Source organism: Dendropsophus ebraccatus, chromosome 11 (genome assembly GCF_027789765.1).
Source record: "Dendropsophus ebraccatus isolate aDenEbr1 chromosome 11, aDenEbr1.pat, whole genome shotgun sequence".
NCBI classification, from domain to species: domain Eukaryota; kingdom Metazoa; phylum Chordata; class Amphibia; order Anura; family Hylidae; genus Dendropsophus; species Dendropsophus ebraccatus.
This window is the reverse complement of record NC_091464.1, coordinates 101,842,834-101,864,701: the sequence shown is the minus strand read 5'-3', so window position 1 is coordinate 101,864,701 and position 21,868 is coordinate 101,842,834. Positions and strand designations below refer to the sequence as shown.

The following is a 21,868-nucleotide window of genomic DNA, read 5'->3' as shown; positions in this document are numbered from 1 at the left end:
ATAAGGTATATAGGGGGCGGTATAGGTATATAGGGCAGTATAGGTATATAAGGGCTGTATAGTGATTATATATGCGGTGAGGAGACTCCTCGGTGAGGTCAGGTGCAGTCGCACTATCGAACATCTCTCCTCTCAGTCCTTCCCGCCAGTCACTCTGCGGCCCCGCCCCCATCTCCAAGGCGATGAGGCCACGCCTCCACCGGCACCATCTGATGACGTGTAACGGCCCCACGAAGTGACGCGTGCGGCGCGCGGGCACCGGGAGGAAACATGGCGGAGTATCTAGCGTCCATATTCGGGACCGAAAAGGACAAGTGAGAATCATGGCGGGAAAATGGGAGAGAGAGAGGAGGCTGGGGGTTATACTGTGTGATAGAGGAGGAGGAGGATGGAGGTTATACTGTGTGATAGAGGATGGAGGTTATACTGTGTGATAGAGGAGGAGGATGGAGGTTATACTGTGTGATAGAGGAGGAGGAGGATGGAGGTTATACTGTGTGATAGAGGAGGAGGAGGATGGAGGTTATACTGTGTGATGGAGGATGGAGGTTATACTGTGTGATGGAGGATGGAGGTTATACTGTGTGATGGAGGATGGAGGTTATACTGTGTGATGGAGGATGGAGGTTATACTGTGTGATGGAGGATGGAGGTTATACTGTGTGATGGAGGTTATACTGTGTGATGGAGGTTATACTGTGTGATGGAGGTTATACTGTGTGATGGAGGTTATACTGTGTGATGGAGGATGGAGGTTATACTGTGTGATGGAGGATGGGGGTTATACTGTGTGATAGAGGAGGAGGATGGAGGTTATACTGTGTGATGGAGGAGGAGGATGGAGGTTATACTGTGTGATGGAGGAGGAGGATGGAGGTTATACTGTGTGATGGAGGATGGAGGTTATACTGTGTGATGGAGGATGGGGGTTATACTGTGTGATGGAGGATGGAGGTTATACTGTGTGATAGAGGAGGAGGATGGAGGTTATACTGTGTGATGGAGGATGGGGGTTATACTGTGTGATGGAGGATGGAGGTTATACTGTGTGATAGAGGAGGAGGATGGAGGTTATACTGTGTGATAGAGGAGGAGGAGGATGGAGGTTATACTGTGTGATAGAGGAGGAGGAGGATGGAGGTTATACTGTGTGATGGAGGATGGAAGTTATACTGTGTGATAGAGGAGGATGGAGGTTATACTGTGTGATGGAGGATGGGGGTTATACTGTGTGATAGAGGAGGAGGATGGAGGTTATACTGTGTGATGGAGGATGGAGGTTATACTGTGTGATAGAGGAGGAGGATGGAGGTTATACTGTGTGATAGAGGAGGATGGAGGTTATACTGTGTGATAGAGGAGGAGGAGGATGGAGGTTATACTGTGTGATGGAGGATGAGGGTTATACGGTGTGATAGAGGAGGATGGAGGTTATACTGTGTGATGGAGGATGGGGGTTATACTGTGTGATAGAGGAGGAGGATGGAGGTTATACTGTGTGATGGAGGATGGAGGTTATACTGTGTGATAGAGGAGGAGGATGGAGGTTATACTGTGTGATGGAGGAGGAGGATGGAGGTTATACTGTGTGATAGAGGAGGAGGAGGATGGAGGTTATACTGTGTGATGGAGGAGGAGGATGGAGGTTATACTGTGTGATAGAGGAGGAGGATAGAGGTTATACTGTGTGATAGAGGAGGAGGAGGATGGAGGTTATACTGTGTGATAGAGGAGGAGGATGGAGGTTATACTGTGTGATAGAGGAGGAGGATGGAGGTTATACTGTGTGATGGAGGTTATACTGTGTGATGGAGGTTATACTGTGTGATGGAGGTTATACTGTGTGATGGAGGTTATACTGTGTGATGGAGGTTATACTGTGTGATGGAGGTTATACTGTGTGATGGAGGTTATACTGTGTGATGGAGGTTATACTGTGTGATGGAGGTTATACTGTGTGATAGAGGTTATACTGTGTGATGGAGGTTATACTGTGTGATAGAGGAGGAGGAGGATGGAGGTTATACTGTGTGATAGAGGAGGAGGAGGATGGAGGTTATACTGTGTGATAGAGGAGGAGGAGGATGGAGGTTATACTGTGAGATAGAGGAGGAGGAGGATGGAGGTTATACTGTGTGATAGAGGAGGAGGATGGAGGTTATACTGTGTGATAGAGGAGGAGGATGGAGGTTATACTGTGTGATAGAGGAGGAGGAGGAGGATGGAGGTTATACTGTGTGATAGAGGAGGAGGATGGAGGTTATACTGTGTGATAGAGGAGGAGGAGGAGGATGGAGGTTATACTGTGTGATAGAGGAGGAGGAGGATGGAGGTATACTGTGTGAGTAGAGGGAGAGGATGGAGGTTATACTGTGGTGATAGAGGAGGAGGAGGATGGAGGTTTACTGTGTGATAGAGGAGGAGGGAGGAGGATGGAGGTTATCTGTGTGATAGAGGAGGAGGGGAGGAGAGGAGATGGAGGTTATACTGTGTGATAGAGGAGGAGGATGGAGGTTATACTGTGTGATAGAGGAGGAGGAGGGAGGTTATACTGTGTGATAGAGGAGGATGGAGGTTATACTGTGTGATAGATGAGGAGGAGGAGGATGATGGGGTTATACTTGTGTGATAGAGGAGGAGGATGGCGGTTATACTGTGTGATAGAGGAGGAGGATGGAGGTTATACTGTGTGATAGAGGAGGAGGAATGGAGTTATACTGTGTGATAGAGGAGGATGGAGGTTATACTGTGTGATAGAGGAGGAGGATGGAGGTTATACTGTGTGATAGAGGAGGAGGATGGAGGTTATACTGTGTGATAGAGGAGGATGGAGGTTATACTGTGTGATAGAGGAGGAGGAGGATGGAGGTTATACTGTTTGATAGAGGAGAGGATGGAGGTTATACTGTGTGATAGCAGGAGGAGGAGGATGAGGTTATACTGTGTGATAGAGGAGGAGGATGGAGGTTATACTGTGTGATAGAGGAGAGGATGGAGATTATACTGTGTGAGAGAGGAGGAGGATGGAGGTTATACGTGTGTGATAGAGGAGGAGGATGGAGTTATCTGTTGATAGAGGAGGAGGAGATGGAGGTTATACTGTGTGATAGAGGAGGAGGATGGAGGTTATACTGTGTGATAGAGGAGGAGGATGGAGGTTATACTGTGTGATAGAGGAGGAGGATGGAGGTTATACTGTGTGATAGAGGAGGAGGAGGATGGAGGTTATACTGTGTGATAGAGGAGGAGGATGGAGGTTATACTGTGTGATGGAGGAGGAGGATGGAGGTTATACTGTGTGATAGAGGAGGAGGAGGATGGAGGTTATACTGTGTGATAGAGGAGGAGGATGGAGGTTATACTGTGTGATAGAGGAGGAGGAGGATGGAGGTTATACTGTGTGATAGAGGAGGAGGAGGATGGAGGTTATACTGTGTGATAGAGGAGGAGGAGGATGGAGGTTATACTGTGTGATAGAGGAGGAGGAGGAGGATGGAGGTTATACTGTGTGATAGAGGAGGAGGAGGAGGATGGAGGTTATACTGTGTGATAGAGGAGGAGGAGGATGGAGGTTATACTGTGTGATAGAGGAGGAGGAGGATGGAGGTTATACTGTGTGATAGAGGAGGAGGAGGATGGAGGTTATACTGTGTGATAGAGGAGGATGGAGGTTATACTGTGTGATAGAGGAGGATGGAGGTTATACTGTGTGATGGAGGATGGAGGTTATACTGTGTGATGGAGGATGGAGGTTATACTGTGTGATGGAGGATGGAGGTTATACTGTGTGATGGAGGATGGAGGTTATACTGTGTGATGGAGGATGGAGGTTATACTGTGTGATGGAGGATGGAGGTTATACTGTGTGATGGAGGATGGAGGTTATACTGTGTGATGGAGGATGGAGGTTATACTGTGTGATGGAGGATGGAGGTTATACTGTGTGATGGAGGATGGAGGTTATACTGTGTGATGGAGGATGGAGGTTATACTGTGTGATGGAGGATGGAGGTTATACTGTGTGATGGAGGAGGAGGAGGATGGAGGTTATACTGTGTGATAGAGGAGGAGGAGGATGGAGGTTATACTGTGTGATAGAGGAGGAGGATGGAGGTTATACTGTGTGATAGAGGAGGAGGATGGAGGTTATACTGTGTGATAGAGGAGGATGGAGGTTATACTGTGTGATAGAGGAGGAGGAGGATGGAGGTTATACTGTGTGATAGAGGAGGAGGATGGAGGTTATACTGTGTGATAGAGGAGGAGGAGGATGGAGGTTATACTGTGTGATGGAGGATGGAGGTTATACTGTGTGATGGAGGATGGAGGTTATACTGTGTGATGGAGGAGGAGGATGGAGGTTATACTGTGTGATAGAGGAGGAGGAGGATGGAGGTTATACTGTGTGATAGAGGAGGAGGAGGATGGAGGTTATACTGTGTGATAGAGGAGGAGGATGGAGGTTATACTGTGTGATAGAGGAGGAGGAGGATGGAGGTTATACTGTGTGATAGAGGAGGAGGAGGATGGAGGTTATACTGTGTGATAGAGGAGGAGGAGGATGGAGGTTATACTGTGTGATAGAGGAGGAGGATGGAGGTTATACTGTGTGATGGAGGATGGGGGTTATACTGTGTGATGGAGGATGGGGGTTATACTGTGTGATGGAGGATGGAGGTTATACTGTGTGATGGAGGTTATACTGTGATGGAGGATGGAGGTTATACTGTGTGATGGAGGATGGAGGTTATACTGTGTGATAGAGGAGGAGGATGGAGGTTATACTGTGTGATTGAGGAGGAGGAGGATGGAGGTTATACTGTGTGATGGAGGATGGAGGTTATACTGTGTGATGGAGGATGGAGGTTATACTGTGTGATGGAGGATGGAGGTTATACTGTGTGATGGAGGATGGAGGTTATACTGTGTGATGGAGGATGGAGGTTATACTGTGTGATGGAGGATGGAGGTTATACTGTGTGATAGAGGAGGAGGATGGAGGTTATACTGTGTGATAGAGGAGGAGGATGGAGGTTATACTGTGTGATGGAGGATGGAGGTTATACTGTGTGATAGAGGAGGAGGAGGATGGAGGTTATACTGTGTGATGGAGGAGGAGGAGGATGGAGGTTATACTGTGTGATAGAGGAGGAGGATGGAGGTTATACTGTGTGATAGAGGAGGAGGATGGAGGTTATACTGTGTGATAGAGGAGGAGGATGGAGGTTATACTGTGTGATAGAGGAGGAGGAGGATGGAGGTTATACTGTGTGATAGAGGAGGAGGAGGATGGAGGTTATACTGTGTGATAGAGGAGGAGGATGGAGGTTATACTGTGTGATGGAGGATGGAGGTTATACTGTGTGATAGAGGAGGAGGAGGATGGAGGTTATACTGTGTGATAGAGGAGGAGGAGGATGGAGGTTATACTGTGTGATAGAGGATGGAGGTTATACTGTGTGATGGAGGATGGAGGTTAAACTGATGGAGGATGGAGGTTATACTGTGTGATGGAGGATGGAGGTTATACTGTGTGATGGAGGATGGAGGTTATACTGTGTGATAGAGGAGGAGGATGGAGGTTATACTGTGTGATAGAGGAGGATGATGGAGGTTATACTGTGTGATGGAGGAGGAGGATGGAGGTTATACTGTGTGATAGAGGAGGAGGAGGATGGAGGTTATACTGTGTGATAGAGGAGGAGGAGGATGGAGGTTATACTGTGTGATAGAGGAGGAGGAGGATGGAGGTTATACTGTGTGATAGAGGAGGAGGAGGATGGAGGTTATACTGTGTGATAGAGGAGGAGGAGGATGGAGATTATACTGTGTGATAGAGGAGGAGGATGGAGGTTATACTGTGTGATAGAGGAGGAGGATGGAGGTTATACTGTGTGATAGAGGAGGAGGAGGATGGAGGTTATACTGTGTGATAGAGGAGGAGGAGGATGGAGGTTATACTGTGTTAAAGGTTAAACCTTTATGTTACAGGAGGAAGAAGGGAAAGGGAGGACATGATGGAAACCTTTATATATGTTACAGGAGGAAGAAGGGAAAGGAGGGACATGATGGAAACCTTTATATATGTTACAGGAGGAAGAAGGGAAAGGAGGGACATGATGGAAACCTTTATATATGTTACAGGAGGAAGAAGGGAAAGGGAGGAAATGTTGGAAACCTTTATATATGTTACAGGAGGAAGAAGGGAAAGGAGGACATGATGGAAACCTTTATATATGTTACAGGAGGAAGAAGAGAAAGGAAGGAAATGTTGGAAACCTTTATATATGTTACAGGAGGAAGAAGGGAAAGGAGGACATGATGGAAACCAGATCTATGGTGGTCTCCTTTATTACAGGAGATGTGGAGGGATCGGTGGTGGTCTCGGTATTACAGGAGATGTGGAGGGATCGGTGGTGGTCTCTGTATTACAGGAGATGTGGAGGGATCGGTGGTGGTCTCTGTATTACAGGAGATGTGGAGGGATCGGTGGTGGTCTCTGTATTACAGGAGATGTGGAGGGATCGGTGGTGGTCTCGGTATTACAGGAGATGTGGATGGATCGGTGGTGGTCTCTGTATTACAGGAGATGTGGAGGGATCGGTGGTGGTCTCTGTATTACAGGAGATGTGGTGGTCTCTGTATTACAGGAGATGTGGAGGGATCGGTGGTGGTCTCTATGTTACAGGAGATGTGGAGGGATCGGTGGTGGTCTCTATGTTACAGGAGATGTGGAGGGATCGGTGGTGGTCTCTATGTTACAGGAGATATGGAGGGATCGGTGGTGGTCTCTATTACAGGAGATGTGGAGGGATCGGTGGTGGTCTCTGTATTACAGGAGATGTGGAGGGATCGGTGGCGGTCTCTATGTTACAGGAGATGTGCAGGGATCGGTGGTGGTCTCTGTATTACAGGAGATGTGGAGGGATCGGTGGCGGTCTCGGTATTACAGGAGATGTGGTGGTCTCGGTATTACAGGAGATGTGGTGGTCTCGGTATTACAGGAGATGTGGTGGTCTCGGTATTACAGGAGATGTGGTGGTCTCTGTGTTACAGGAGATGTGGAGGGATCGGTGGTGGTCTCGGTATTACAGGAGATGTGGAGGGATCGGTGGTGGTCTCGGTATTACAGGAGATGTGGAGGGATCGGTGGTGGTCTCGGTATTACAGGAGATGTGGAGGGATCGGTGGTGGTCTCTATGTTACAGGAGATGTGGAGGGATCGGTGGTGGTCTCTATGTTACAGGAGATGTGGAGGGATCGGTGGTGGTCTCTGTTACAGGAGATGTGGAGGGATCGGTGGTGGTCTCAGTATTACAGGAGATGTGAAGGGATCGGTGGTGGTCTCTGTATTACAGGAGATGTGGAGGGATCGGTGGTGGTCTCGGTATTACAGGAGATGTGGAGGGATCGGTGGTGGTCTCTGTATTACAGGAGATGTGGAGGGATCGGTGGTGGTCTCTGTATTACAGGAGATGTGGAGGGATCGGTGGTGGTCTCGGTATTACAGGAGATGTGGAGGGATCGGTGGTGGTCTCTGTATTACAGGAGATTTGGAGGGATCGGTGGTGGTCTCGTTATTACAGGAGATGTGGAGGGATCGGTGGTGGTCTCTGTATTACAGGAGATGTGGAGGGATTGGTGGTGGTCTCGGTATTACAGGAGATGTGGAGGGATCGGTGGTGGTCTCTGTATTACAGGAGATGTGGTGGTCTCTATGTTACAGGAGATGTGGAGGGATCGGTGGTGGTCTCTATGTTACAGGAGATGTGGAGGGATCGGTGGTGGTCTCAGTATTACAGGAGATGTGAAGGGATCGGTGGTGGTCTCTGTATTACAGGAGATGTGGAGGGATCGGTGGTGGTCTCGGTATTACAGGAGATGTGGAGGGATCGCTGGTGGTCTCTATGTTACAGGTGATGTGGAGGGATCGGTGGTGGTCTCTATGTTACAGGAGATGTGGAGGGATCGGTGGTGGTCTCTGTATTACAGGAGATGTGGTGGTCTCTGTTACAGGAGATGTGGAGGGATCGGTGGTGGTCTCTATTACAGGAGATGTGGAGGGATCGGTGGTGGTCTCGGTATTACAGGAGATGTGGAGGGATCGGTGGTGGTCTCTGTACTACAGGAGATGTGGAGGGATCGGTGGTGGTCTCTCTATTACAGGAGATGTTGAGGGATCGGTGGTGGTCTCGGTATTACAGGAGATGTGGAGGGATCGGTGGTGGTCTCGGTATTACAGGAGATGTGGAGGGATCGGTGGTGGTCTCGGTATTACAGGAGATGTGGAGGGATCGGTGGTGGTCTCGGTATTACAGGAGATGTGGAGGGATCGGTGGTGGTCTCTATGTTACAGGAGATGTGGAGGGATCGGTGGTGGTCTCGGTATTACAGGAGATGTGGTGGTCTCGGTATTACAGGAGATGTGGAGGGATCGGTGGTGGTCTCGGTATTACAGGAGATGTGGAGGGATCAGTGGTGGTCTCTGTATTACAGGAGATGTGGAGGGATCGGTGGTGGTCTCGGTATTACAGGAGATGTGGAGGGATCGGTGGTGGTCTCGGTATTACAGGAGATGTGGAGGGATCGGTGGTGGTCTCTGTTACAGGAGATGTGGAGGGGTCTGTGGTGGTGTCTCTATTACAGGAGATGTGGAGGGATCGGTGGTGGTCTCTGTATTACAGGAGATGTGGAGGGATCGGTGGTGGTCTCTGTATTACAGGAGATGTGGAGGGATCGGTGGTGGTCTCGGTATTACAGGAGATGTGGAGGGATCGGTGGTGGTCTCTGTATTACAGGAGATTTGGAGGGATCGGTGGTGGTCTCGTTATTACAGGAGATGTGGAGGGATCGGTGGTGGTCTCGGTATTACAGGAGATGTGGAGGGATCGGTGGTGGTCTCGGTATTACAGGAGATGTGGAGGGATCGGTGGTGGTCTCTGTATTACAGGAGATGTGGTGGTCTCTATGTTACAGGAGATGTGGAGGGATCGGTGGTGGTCTCTATGTTACAGGAGATGTGGAGGGATCGGTGGTGGTCTCAGTATTACAGGAGATGTGAAGGGATCGGTGGTGGTCTCTGTATTACAGGAGATGTGGAGGGATCGGTGGTGGTCTCGGTATTACAGGAGATGTGGAGGGATCGGTGGTGGTCTCGGTATTACAGGAGATGTGGAGGGATCGGTGGTGGTCTCTGTTACAGGAGATGTGGAGGGGTCGGTGGTGGTCTCTATTACAGGAGATGTGGAGGGATCGGTGGTGGTCTCTGTATTACAGGAGATGTGGAGGGATCGGTGGTGGTCTCTGTATTACAGGAGATGTGGAGGGATCGGTGGTGGTCTCGGTATTACAGGAGATGTGGAGGGATCGGTGGTGGTCTCTGTATTACAGGAGATTTGGAGGGATCGGTGGTGGTCTCGTTATTACAGGAGATGTGGAGGGATCGGTGGTGGTCTCGGTATTACAGGAGATGTGGAGGGATCGGTGGTGGTCTCGGTATTACAGGAGATGTGGAGGGATCGGTGGTGGTCTCTGTATTACAGGAGATGTGGTGGTCTCTATGTTACAGGAGATGTGGAGGGATCGGTGGTGGTCTCTATGTTACAGGAGATGTGGAGGGATCGGTGGTGGTCTCAGTATTACAGGAGATGTGAAGGGATCGGTGGTGGTCTCTGTATTACAGGAGATGTGGAGGGATCGGTGGTGGTCTCGGTATTACAGGAGATGTGGAGGGATCGGTTGTGGTCTCTATGTATTACAGGAGATGTGGAGGGATCGCTGGTGGTCTCTATGTTACAGGTGATGTGGAGGGATCGCTGGTGGTCTCTATGTTACAGGTGATGTGGAGGGATCGGTGGTGGTCTCTATGTTACAGGAGATGTGGAGGGATCGGTGGTGGTCTCTGTATTACAGGAGATGTGGTGGTCTCTGTTACAGGAGATGTGGAGGGATCGGTGGTGGTCTCTATTACAGGAGATGTTGAGGGATCGGTGGTGGTCTCGGTATTACAGGAGATGTGGAGGGATCGGTGGTGGTCTCGGTATTACAGGAGATGTGGAGGGATCGGTGGTGGTCTCGGTATTACAGGAGATGTGGAGGGATCGGTGGTGGTCTCTGTATTACAGGAGATGTGGTGGTCTCGGTATTACAGGAGATGTGGAGGGATCGGTGGTGGTCTCGGTATTACAGGAGATGTGGAGGGATCGGTGGTGGTCTCTATGTTACAGGAGATGTGGAGGGATCGGTGGTGGTCTCGGTATTACAGGAGATGTGGTGGTCTCGGTATTACAGGAGATGTGGAGGGATCAGTGGTGGTCTCTGTATTACAGGAGATGTGGAGGGATCGGTGGTGGTCTCGGTATTACAGGAGATGTGGAGGGATCGGTGGTGGTCTCGGTATTACAGGAGATGTGGAGGGATCGGTGGTGGTCTCTGTATTACAGGAGATGTGGAGGGATCGGTGGTGGTCTTTGTATTACAGGAGATGTGGAGGGATCGGTGGTGGTCTCTGTATTACAGGAGATGTGGAGGGATCGGTGGTGGTCTCTATGTTACAGGAGATGTGGAGGGATCGGTGGTGGTCTCTGTATTACAGGAGATGTGGAGGGATCGGTGGTGGTCTCTGTATTACAGGAGATGTGGAGGGATCGGTGGTGGTCTCGGTATTACAGGAGATGTGGAGGGATCGGTGGTGGTCTCGGTATTACTGGAGATGTGGAGGGATCGGTGGTGGTCTCTATGTTACAGGAGATGTGGAGGGATCGGTGGTGGTCTCGGTATTACAGGAGATGTGGAGGGATCGGTGGTGGTCTCTGTTACAGGAAATGTGGAGGGATTGGTGGTGGTCTCTGTATTACAGGAGATGTGGAGGGATCGGTGGTGGTCTCGGTATTACAGGAGATGTGGAGGGATCGGTGGTGGTCTCTGTATTACAGGAGATGTGGAGGGATCGGTGGTGGTCTCGGTATTACTGGAGATGTGGAGGGATCGGTGGTGGTCTCTGTATTACAGGAGATGTGGAGGGATCGGTGGTGGTCTCTGTATTACAGGAGATGTGGAGGGATCGGTGGTGGTCTCTGTATTACAGGAGATGTGGAGGGATCGGTGGTGGTCTCTGTATTACAGGAGATGTGGAGGGATCGGTGGTGGTCTCGGTATTACAGGAGATGTGGAGGGATCGGTGGTGGTCTCTGTATTACAGGAGATGTGGAGGGATCGGTGGTGGTCTCTGTATTACAGGAGATGTGGAGGGATCGGTGGTGGTCTCTGTATTACAGGAGATGTGGAGGGATCGGTGGTGGTCTCTGTATTACAGGAGATGTGGAGGGATCGGTGGTGGTCTCTGTATTACAGGAGATGTGGAGGGATCGGTGGTGGTCCCACTTTTTCTTGTAGTAGATGTTGGGTCCTCACGTTTCTCAGGTTTGGCAGGTGACTCCCTGGCTCGGTGGTCTCGCCCATTAGTGTAGTTTTTAGTCTGTATTATAACAGGGACCTGTTTTCTCCTCAGGGTTAACTGCTCCTTTTACTTTAAGATTGGGGCGTGTCGCCATGGAGACCGATGCTCACGACTCCACAACAAGCCCACCTTCAGCCAGGTAAGTGTGTTTCTATGATGCTTCTTAGGCCTGTAGGGGGGCCCGGCCCGGTCACATAGTATTCAGTACATGATCCCTGGGATAGGCCCGGCCCGGTCACATAGTATTCAGTACATGATCCCTGGGATAGGCTCGGCCCGGTCACATAGTATTCAGTACATGATCCCTGGGATAGGCTCGGCCCGGTCACATAGTATTCACTACATGATCCCTGGGATAGGCCCGGCCCGGTCACATAGTATTCAGTACATGATTCCTGGGATAGGCCCGGCCCGCTCACATAGTATTCAGTACATGATCCCTGGGATAGGCTCGGCCCGGTCACATAGTATTCAGTACATGATCCCTGGGATAGGCCCGGCCCGGTCACATAGTATTCAGTACATGATCCCTGGGATAGGCCCGGCCCGCTCACATAGTGTTCAGTACATGATCCCTGGGATAGGCTCGGCCCGGTCACATAGTATTCAGTACATGATCCCTGGGATAGGCCCGGCCCGGTCACATAGTATTCAGTACATGATCCCTGGGATAGGCCCGGCCCGCTCACATAGTGTTCAGTAAATGATCCCTGGGATAGGCTCGGCCCGGTCACATAGTATTCAGTACATGATCCCTGGGATAGGCCCGGCCGGGTCACATAGTATTCAGTACATGATCCCTGGGATAGGCTCGGCCCGGTCACGTAGTATTCAGTACATGATTCCTGGGATAGGCCCGGCCCGCTCACATAGTATTCAGTACATGATCCCTGGGATAGGCTCGGCCCGGTCACATAGTATTCAGTACATGATCCCTGCGATAGGCTCGGCCCGGTCACGTAGTATTCAGTACATGATTCCTGGGATAGGCCCGGCCCGCTCACATAGTATTCAGTACATGATCCCTGGGATAGGCTCGGCCCGCTCACATAGTATTCAGTACATGATCCCTGGGATAGGTGCGGCCCGCTCACATAGTATTCAGTACATGATTCCTGGGATAGGCCCGGCCCGCTCACACAGTATTTACTACATGATCCCTGGGATAGGCCCGGCCCGCTCACATAGTATTCAGTACATGATCCCTGGGATAGGCCCGGCCCGCTCACATAGTATTCACTACATGATCCCTGGGATAGGCCCGGCCCGCTCACATAGTATTCAGTACATGATCCCTGGGATAGGCCCGGCCCGCTCACATAGTATTCAGTACATGATCTCTGGGATAGGCCCGGCCCGCTCACATAGTATTCAGTACATAATCCCTGGGATAGGCTCGGCCCGGTCACATAGTATTCAGTACATGATCCCTGGGATAGGCTCGGCCCGGTCACATAGTATTCAGTACATGATCCCTGGGATAGGCTCGGCCCGCTCACATAGTGTTCAGTACATGATCCCTGGGATAGGCTCGGCCCGCTCACATAGTGTTCAGTACATGATCCCTGGGATAGGCCCGGCCCGGTCACAAAGTATTCAGTACATGATCCCTGGGATAGGCCCTGCCCGCTCACATAGTATTCAGTACATGATCCCTGGGATAGGCCCTGCCCGCTCACATAGTATTCAGTACATGATCCCTGCGATAGGCTCGGCCCGGTCACATAGTATTCAGTACATGATCCCTGGGATAGGCTCGGCCCGGTCACATAGTATTCAATACATGATCCCTGGGATAGGCTCGGCCCGGTCACATAGTATTCAGTACATGATCCCTGGGATAGGCCCGGCCGGGTCACATAGTATTCAGTACATGATCCCTGGGATAGGCTCGGCCCGGTCACATAGTATTCAGTACATGATCCCTGGGATAGGCCCGGCCGGGTCACATAGTATTCAGTACATGATCCCTGGGATAGGCCCGGCCCGCTCACATAGTATTCAGTACATGATCCCTGCGATAGGCCTGGCCCGCTCACATAGTATTCAGTACATGATTCCTGGGATAGGCTCGGCCCGCTCACATAGTATTCAGTACATGATCCCTGCGATAGGCCCGGCCCGCTCACATAGTATTCAGTACATGATCCCTGGGATAGGCTATGCCCGCTCACATAGTATTCAGTACATGATCCCTGCGATAGGCCCGGCCCGCTCACACAGTATTCCGTACATGATCCCTGCGATAGGCAGGTACCTTATATAGTGTACAGATAAAGGGGTACTCCACTTAATAAAATTTAACCCTGTTAAATCCCCTCCCATAATCTAAGCTTGTGTAAAATAGGTTTCTAGAACATAAATTGGACCGTTTGACTGCAGCATAGCCTGACTGCAGAAAATCCTCACTTCTGCTCCACATGGTCGCGGCTCCTCTGTGCTCCCTTCTAAAACCAAAGTCACATGAACTTGGTCTCTTCTGTTGCCAGATAAGCTGTAACACCTAATCTCTAACCCCGCCCACCACTGACATCACACCAATTAGTAAGCATCTGGCCAAGGGGTGGGGAAACAACAGAACAGTGGCAGCCTCCAGAGCCTCTCTCTCTCTCTCTCTCTCTCTCTCTCTCTCTGATCCATGTAGATAGACATGTGGCCCAGGGTAAGCTTGTCTGTCACTGTTAAGGGTTAATAATCCACTCTGTGTGGCAGCACAGTGGCAGCACACATGATTGCTAGTTGTCAAGCAGTGAGGGAGTTATCCGTAATCAGGAAGAGAGTCCAGTCAGTGTTGTGTGAGGTAACAGGAAGCAATGTCCTGTGTGAGGTAGAAACCGTGACACAGAAGGACAGAATTGTGTGGAAATAGCAGCCAGAGATCACAGGACAGGAGCTGGATTGACCACAAGGAGAGAGAATTCAGCGCAGTGGGATTACAGGATGGAACAGTGAAGCCCAGGTACCTGTCAGGTGTCCCCCCTGTGGTGTGGGGGCTAGAGACTCATCATTGTCACCACTCGTGTCTCTTTCTGTTAGAGCTTACTGTATAGAGCTGAATAATTCCTGTTACACTTCACTACAATGGAGTCTGCTTAACTTGACCCAAGGCCCCCCCCCCCTCCCTCAGAATCTCACATGCCCCCATGCCGCCATACCACCAGAAGGGCTGTGGAGAACAGAGAGAGATTTAATTTACAGTGTAAAACAGAGGCAGATTGAGCCAACGATGGGCAGATACTTGGCAGTAGGCTCTGAGCTACAGTGAATGCTGGGAAATGTAGTTTCCTGGCCGGCACCATCTTGGATATAGGCCATTTTATTTTTTACTCTTTAGTGCAATACCCCTTTAAATATGTTAGATATATTATATTACAGCTTTACTGCTTTTCAGCTTTCTTTACCATGAGTCAGTACCTCTGACTACCTCCAGTGTCACTGCTGAGCTCAGTCATACACCTGATTGACTCTCCTGGTTTGTTTCCCTAGCATGTAGTTCACAGATCAGCTCCCTTGTACATTCAACATGTCAGTACCTCTAGCTACCATGGGTGTCACTGCTGAGCTCAGTCATAGTCGTGATTGAACTAGACTGGTTCGTTCTCCTGGAATGTGGAGTATAATGTATAGTAACTGCATAAACCTGAAAAAAACTGTTTGTAGATACAGGATGCAGCTGCAGATCCCCATAATGCAGGAGTGTAGTACAACAGGCTAGAATAGAGAAGCAGGGCTGTGTGGTCACATGACAGCAATGGGGAAGGGGTGTGTGTTCAGCATGGACCAATCAGGAAGTGAGAATCAGAGCTGTGCAGGAGGTCAGTGACAGAAACTTTTCTATACAGCAGTGTAAATGGTTGAGTGTAAGTGAAGGCACATTATAGCAGCAGTGTGTATAGCTGAGTGTAAGTGAAGGCACATTATAGCAGCAGTGTGTATAGCTGAGTGTAAGTGAAGGCACATTATAGCAGCAGTGTGTATAGCTGAGTGTAAGTGAAGGCACATTATAGCAGCAGTGTGTATAGCTGAGTGTAAGTGAAGGCACATTATAGCAGCAGTGTGTATAGCTGAGTGTAAGTGAAGGCACATTATAGCAGCAGTGTGTATAGCTAAGTGTAAGTGAAGGCACATTATAGCAGCAGTGTGTATAGCTGAGTGTAAGTGAAGGCACATTATAGCAGCAGTGTGTATAGCTGAGTGTAAGTGAAGGCACATTATAGCAGCAGTGTGTATAGCTGAGTGTAAGTGAAGGCACATTATAGCAGCAGTGTGTATAGCTGAGTGTAAGTGAAGGCACATTATAGCAGCAGTGTGTATAGCTGAGTGTAAATGAAGGCACATTATAGCAGCAGTGTGTATAGCTGAGTGTAAGTGAAGGCACATTATAGCAGCAGTGTGTATAGCTGAGTGTAAGTGAAGGCACATTATAGCAGCAGTGTCTATAGCTGAGTGTAAGTGAAGGCACATTATAGCAGCAGTGTGTATAGCTGAGTGTAAGTGCAGGCACATTATAGCAGCAGTGTGTATAGCTGAGTGTAAGTGCAGGCACATTATAGCAAGGCTGACAGACTGCAGGGAGCAGGAAGTAGGAAGGAAGTGGATCTGCTATGATATAGAAGGTGAGGGAGACTTCCTGGGTCAGAGTACAGGGCTGTAGACCCGCTATGCAGACCCTGCCCCTCCCCCTCTCCCACCCAGTACAGGGAGCTCTTACACCAAAGCAATGCTTTTACAGCAAGTCACTATTTTGAAAAACTGTGATCTCTTCTTGCAAAACGCTCTCAATCCAAGTTACTCTTAAACCAAGGTACCACTGTGTGTGTGTGTGTGTGTGTGTGTATATATTAGTGATGCACGATGCACCGAAATATCGATACTACTCTTGATATTTCGGGCAGAAAAACCGTTCGGTACCAGGATTTTCTGGTATCGATACTTTATGTTAAACTGCCTAATAACGCAGCTTAACATAAGGTATAGCACAGAGAACACGGCCGGCGGCTATCTGAGCGCCGGCCATGTTCTCTGTGTGCCGTTCCCTGCCCCCACCTGTCACTTCCTCGGCCCGCTCGTACTCCGCTCCCGGCGGCGACAAATTTAAATAGCCGGCACATAGCGATCGCTTGTGTCGGCTATTTTACAGGGTAGATGCCGCTGTCACACCTGATGGCGGCATTTAACCCCTCCTGAGCCGCTCCATATGCAGCAGGAGTCTTCTGCATATGGAGCGGCCGCCACTGCTAATGATTGCTGGAGGGCGGCAGTCATTTCACTATTCCCCCCCCACACTCAGGACCCGATGCTGCAGCCGAGTCCCCCGTACACGCCAGTTCCCGCTGTTGCGGTCCCTCGCAGTGTCACACCCTCCAGTGTCCACAATACTGCGCCCCCCCCCCCCCCTTTCCTTTGGGCCGTCCGGTACAGTGGCACAGCAACTCCCAGCATACCTTCTTGTGGGGAGTTGTTTAACACAAGGAGGTATGCTGGGAGTTGTTGTGTCAGGAGGCTGCTAATACACTACAACTTCCAGAAACACACCTTCTTGTACACTACAACTCCCAGCATACCTCCTTGGGCACAAAGAGGTATGCTGGGGGTTGTAGTGCACAAGGAGGTATGCTGCTGGGAGTTGTAGTGCATTAGCAGCCTCCTGACACAACAACTCCCAGCATACCTCTGTCCACTACAACTCCCAGCATACCTTCTTGTGGGGAGTTGCAGTGCACAAGCAGGTATGCTGGGAGTTGTTGTGCACAAGGAGGTATGCTGCTGGGAGTTGTTGTGTCAGGAGGCTGCTAATGCACTACAACTCCCAGAAGCACACCTGCTTGTGCACTACAACCCCCAGCATATCTCTTTGTGCACAATGAGGTATGCTGGGGGTTGTAGTGCACAAGAAGTTGTGCTGCTGGAAGTTCAGGAGGTTGCTGCTGTACAACTGCCACTCCCAGCATACCTCCTTGTGCATTACAACCCTCAACATACCTCCTTGTGCACTACAACTCCCAGCATACCTTCTTGTGCACTACAACTCCCAGCATACCTTCTTGTGCACTACAACTCCCAGCATACCTTCTTGTGCACTACAACTCCCAGCACACCTTCTTGTGGGGAGTTGTACACAAGGAGGTATGCTGAGGGTTGTAGTGCACAAGGAGGTATGCTGAAAGTTGCAGTTGTGCAGCAGCAGCCTCCCGACACAACATCCCAGCATACCTCCTTGTGTACTACAACTCCCAGCATACCTTCTTATGCACCACAACTCCCAGCATACCCGCTTGTGCACTACAAATCGCCACAAGAAGGTATGCTGGGAGTTGTAGTCCATAAGAAGGTATACTGGGAGTTGTTGTGCACAGGAAGGTATGCTGCGTAGTGGAGGGGAATTAAAAAGTGTTTAAAAATAAAGTTTAAATTTAAAAAAAAAATCATTATAAAGGTTCTAATAATCCCTGTTCCCTTTTTTCAAAAAAATATTATATTTGTATTTTTACATATTTTTTTTCAAACTTTATTCAGTATCGAATTAGTATCGAGTATCGAAATAAGAAAGCTGGTATTGGTATTGAACTCAAAATTCTGGTATCGTGACATATATATATATTACACAGCCCAGCATACCATTATTTATTTATATTTTATATATAGCACAGCATACCATTATATATGTATACATATATGTATATATACACACAGCCCAGCATACCATTATTTATATATACATACACACACACAGCCCAGCATACCATTATTTATATATATATATATATAATATATATATATATATATATATATAGTATATATATTACACACACACAGCCCAGCATACCATTATTTATTTATATTTTATATATAGCACAGCATACCATTGTATATGTATACATATATGTATTTATACACACAGCCCAGCATACCATTATTTATATATATATATATATATATATATATATATATATATATATATATAATATATATATATATATATATATATATATACACACACACACACACACAGCCCAGCATACCATTATTTATTTATATTTTATATATAGCACAGCATACCATTGTATATGTATACATATATGTATTTATACACACAGCCCAGCATACCATTATTTATATATATATATATATATATATATAGATATATATATATATATACACACACACACACACACAGCCCAGCATACCATTATTTATATATACATATATATATATATACACACACACACACACACACACACAGCCCAGCATACCATTATTTATTTATATTTTATATATAGCACAGCATACCATTGTATATGTATACATATATGTATTTATACACACAGCCCAGCATACCATTATATATGTATATATGCACACAGCCCAGCATACCATTATATATTTATAATTTATATATAGCACAGCATACCATTATATATGTATACATATATGCACAGCCCAGCATACCTTTAATTTTATATATATATACACACACACACACACACACACAGCCCAGCATACCTTTATATATATTTTTATATATAAATATATATATATATATATATATGTATATATAAATAAAGCAAAAAATCCTGCAGCACTCCACAAATTAAGTATAGGTTGGTGCCAAGCGGTAGGCACGAAAGACCAGTCGTGTCAGACGTATAGCAAGGTAGAAAACCGCAGCACTCCGGATAAATTCAAAAAAAGGTTGTGTTTATTTTCACCCACAAACTTGCGACGTTTCGCACACTGCTTGATAAAGCTCTCAGCGAGAGCGAAACGTCGCAAGTTTGTGGGTGAAAATAAACACAACCTTTTTTTGAATTTATCCGGAGTGCTGCGGTTTTCTACCTTGCTATATATATATATATATATATATATATATATATATATATATATATATATATATATATACACACACACACACACATAGAAGATAGTCGGCAGAAGAAGACCACTGGGTCCATCTAGTCGCCCTTTTAGTATTTTCTTTATTATCTTAGGATAGATGTATGTCTATCCCAGGCGTGTTTAAATTCTGTTATTGTAGATTTACCAAAACCACCTCTGCTGGAAGTTAGTTCCAGGTATCTACTACTCTTTCAGTAAAATAATATTTTCTTACATTGCTTCTGATCTTTCCCCCAACTAACCTCTCACTGTCTCCTCTTGTTCTTGAGCTCAGTTTTTTACTAAATACACTTCCCTCCTGAACCTTATTTAGTCCCTTAAAGGGGTAGTTCGGCTGTAAAGAATTATTCACAGACTAACACACATTACGAAGTTATAAAACTTTGTAATGTATGTTATGTCTGTGAATGGCCCCCTTCCCCGTGTCCCACCACCCCCACCCGTGTACCCGGAAGTGTGGTGCGCTATACTCACGTGCCAACACCCTTCTCCGATCTTCAGCGAGTGAGTTCTTTTTCGGGCGGACGGCGAACAGCTCCGACTGTCCCAAATGCCGGCTGCCCTCTGCAGCGTCATCCGATGCTCAGCCGCGATTGGCTGAGCATAACTGTGCTCAGCCAATCGCGGCTAAGCACAGTTGTGAAGCGGCGGAGGGGGGACGGGCGTCAGCGACTCGGCCGTCCGTCCGAAGATGACGTTTGGCACAAGATGGCGGACGGCCCTCTACACGGATCAGGTAATGTATAATGCACCACACTTCCGGGTACACGGGCGGGGGCGGGGGTGGTGGGACACGGGGAACGGGGCGATTCACAGACATAACGTACATTACAGAGCTGTATAACCTTGTAATGTGTGTTATTCTGTGAATAATTTCTGAGCGCCGCACTGCCCTTTAACATACTTAAAGGTTTCCATCATGTCCCCCTTTCCCTTCTTCCTCCTGTAACATATATAAAGGTTTCCATCATGTCTCTCCTTTCCCTTCTTCCTCCTGTAACATACTTAAAGGTTTCCATCATGTCCTCCCTTTCCCTTCTTTCTCCTGTAACATATATAAAGGTTTCCATCATGTCCTCCCTTTCCCTTCTTCCTCCTGTAACATATATAAAGGTTTCCATCATGTCCCCCCTTTCCCTTCTTCCTCCTGTAACATACTTAAAGGTTTCCATCATGTCCTCCCTTTCCCTTCTTTCTCCTGTAACATATATAAAGGTTTCCATCATGTCCTCCCTTTCCCTTCTTCCTCCTGTAACATATATAAAGGTTTCCATCATGTCCCCCCTTTCCCTTCTTCCCCTGTAACATACTTAAAGGTTTCCATCATGTCCTCCCTTTCCTTCTTCCTCCTGTAACATACTATAAAGGTTTCCATCATGTCCCCCCTTTCCCTTCTTCCCCCTGTAACATATATAAAGGTTTCCATCATGTCCTCCCTTTCCCTTCCTCCCTCCTGTAACATATTATAAAGGTTTCCATCATGTCCCCCTTTCCCTTCTTCCTCCTGTAACATATATAAAGGTTTCCATCATGTCCTCCTTTCCCTTCTTCCTCCTGTAACATATATAAAGGTTTCCATCATGTCCCCCCCCTTTCCCTTCTTCCCCTGTAACATATTATAAGGTTTCCATCATGTCCCCCCTTTCCCTTCTTCCTCCTGTAACATACTTAAAGGTTTCCATCATGTCCCCCCCCCTTTCCCTTCTTCCTCCTGTAACATACTTAAAGGTTTCCATCATGTCCCCCTTTCCCTTCTTCCCCCTGTAACATTTATAAAGGTTTCCATCATGTCCTCCCTTTCCCTTCTTCCTCCCTTTAACATTACTAAAGGTTTCCATCATGTCCCCCTTTCCCTTCTTCCTCCCTGTAACATTATAAAGGTTTCCATCATGTCCCCCTTTCCCTTCTTCCCCCTGTAACATATATAAAGGTTTCCATCATGTCCCCCCCCTTTCCCTTCTTCCTCCTGTAACATACTATAAAGGTTTCCATCATGTCCTCCCTTTCCCTTCTTCCTCCCTGTAACATTTATAAAGGTTTCCATCATGTCCCCCCCCTTTCCCTTCTTCCTCCTGTAACATTTCTAAAGGTTTCCATCATGTCCCCCCTTTCCCTTCTTCCCTCCTGTAACATATATAAAGGTTTCCATCATGTCCCCCTTTCCCTTCTTCCTCCTGTAACATATATAAAGGTTTCCATCATGTCCCCCTTTCCCTTCTTCCCCCTGTAACATATATAAAGGTTTCCATCATGTCCTCCCTTTCCCTTCTTCCTCCTGTACATATATAAAGGTTTCCATCATGTCCCCCCTTTCCCTTCTTCCTCCTGTAACATATATAAAGGTTTCCATCATGTCCTCCCTTTCCCTTCTTCCTCCTGTAACATATATAAAGGTTTCCATCATGTCCTCCCTTTCCCTTCTTCCCCCAGACTATACAGATACAAATCTTTAAGTCTTTCCTGATATGGTTTATGCCTCACACCCTCCACCATTTTTGTAGCCCGTCTTTGGAC

General features: G+C 47.8%; 1 protein-coding gene across 6 annotated transcripts in view; it reads left to right on the top strand.

The window, feature by feature from the left end:
- Positions 1–218: 218 nt before the first annotated feature.
- The window catches only part of U2AF1 (U2 small nuclear RNA auxiliary factor 1), a 33,854-nt gene continuing 12,204 nt past the window's right edge, over positions 219–21,868 (top strand). For 2 of the 6 annotated variants that reach the window (XM_069946240.1, XM_069946237.1), the window contains exons 1-2: positions 226–314; positions 11,510–11,597. In XM_069946240.1, coding sequence (XP_069802341.1) covers positions 11,561–11,597 — 37 coding nt within the window. In that variant the 5' untranslated portion in view covers positions 226–314; positions 11,510–11,560. Of the gene's footprint in view, positions 315–11,509; positions 11,598–21,868 lie in introns of all 6 variants that reach the window. The other 4 variants (XM_069946239.1, XM_069946238.1, XM_069946242.1 and 1 more) reach the window with 4 other exon arrangements.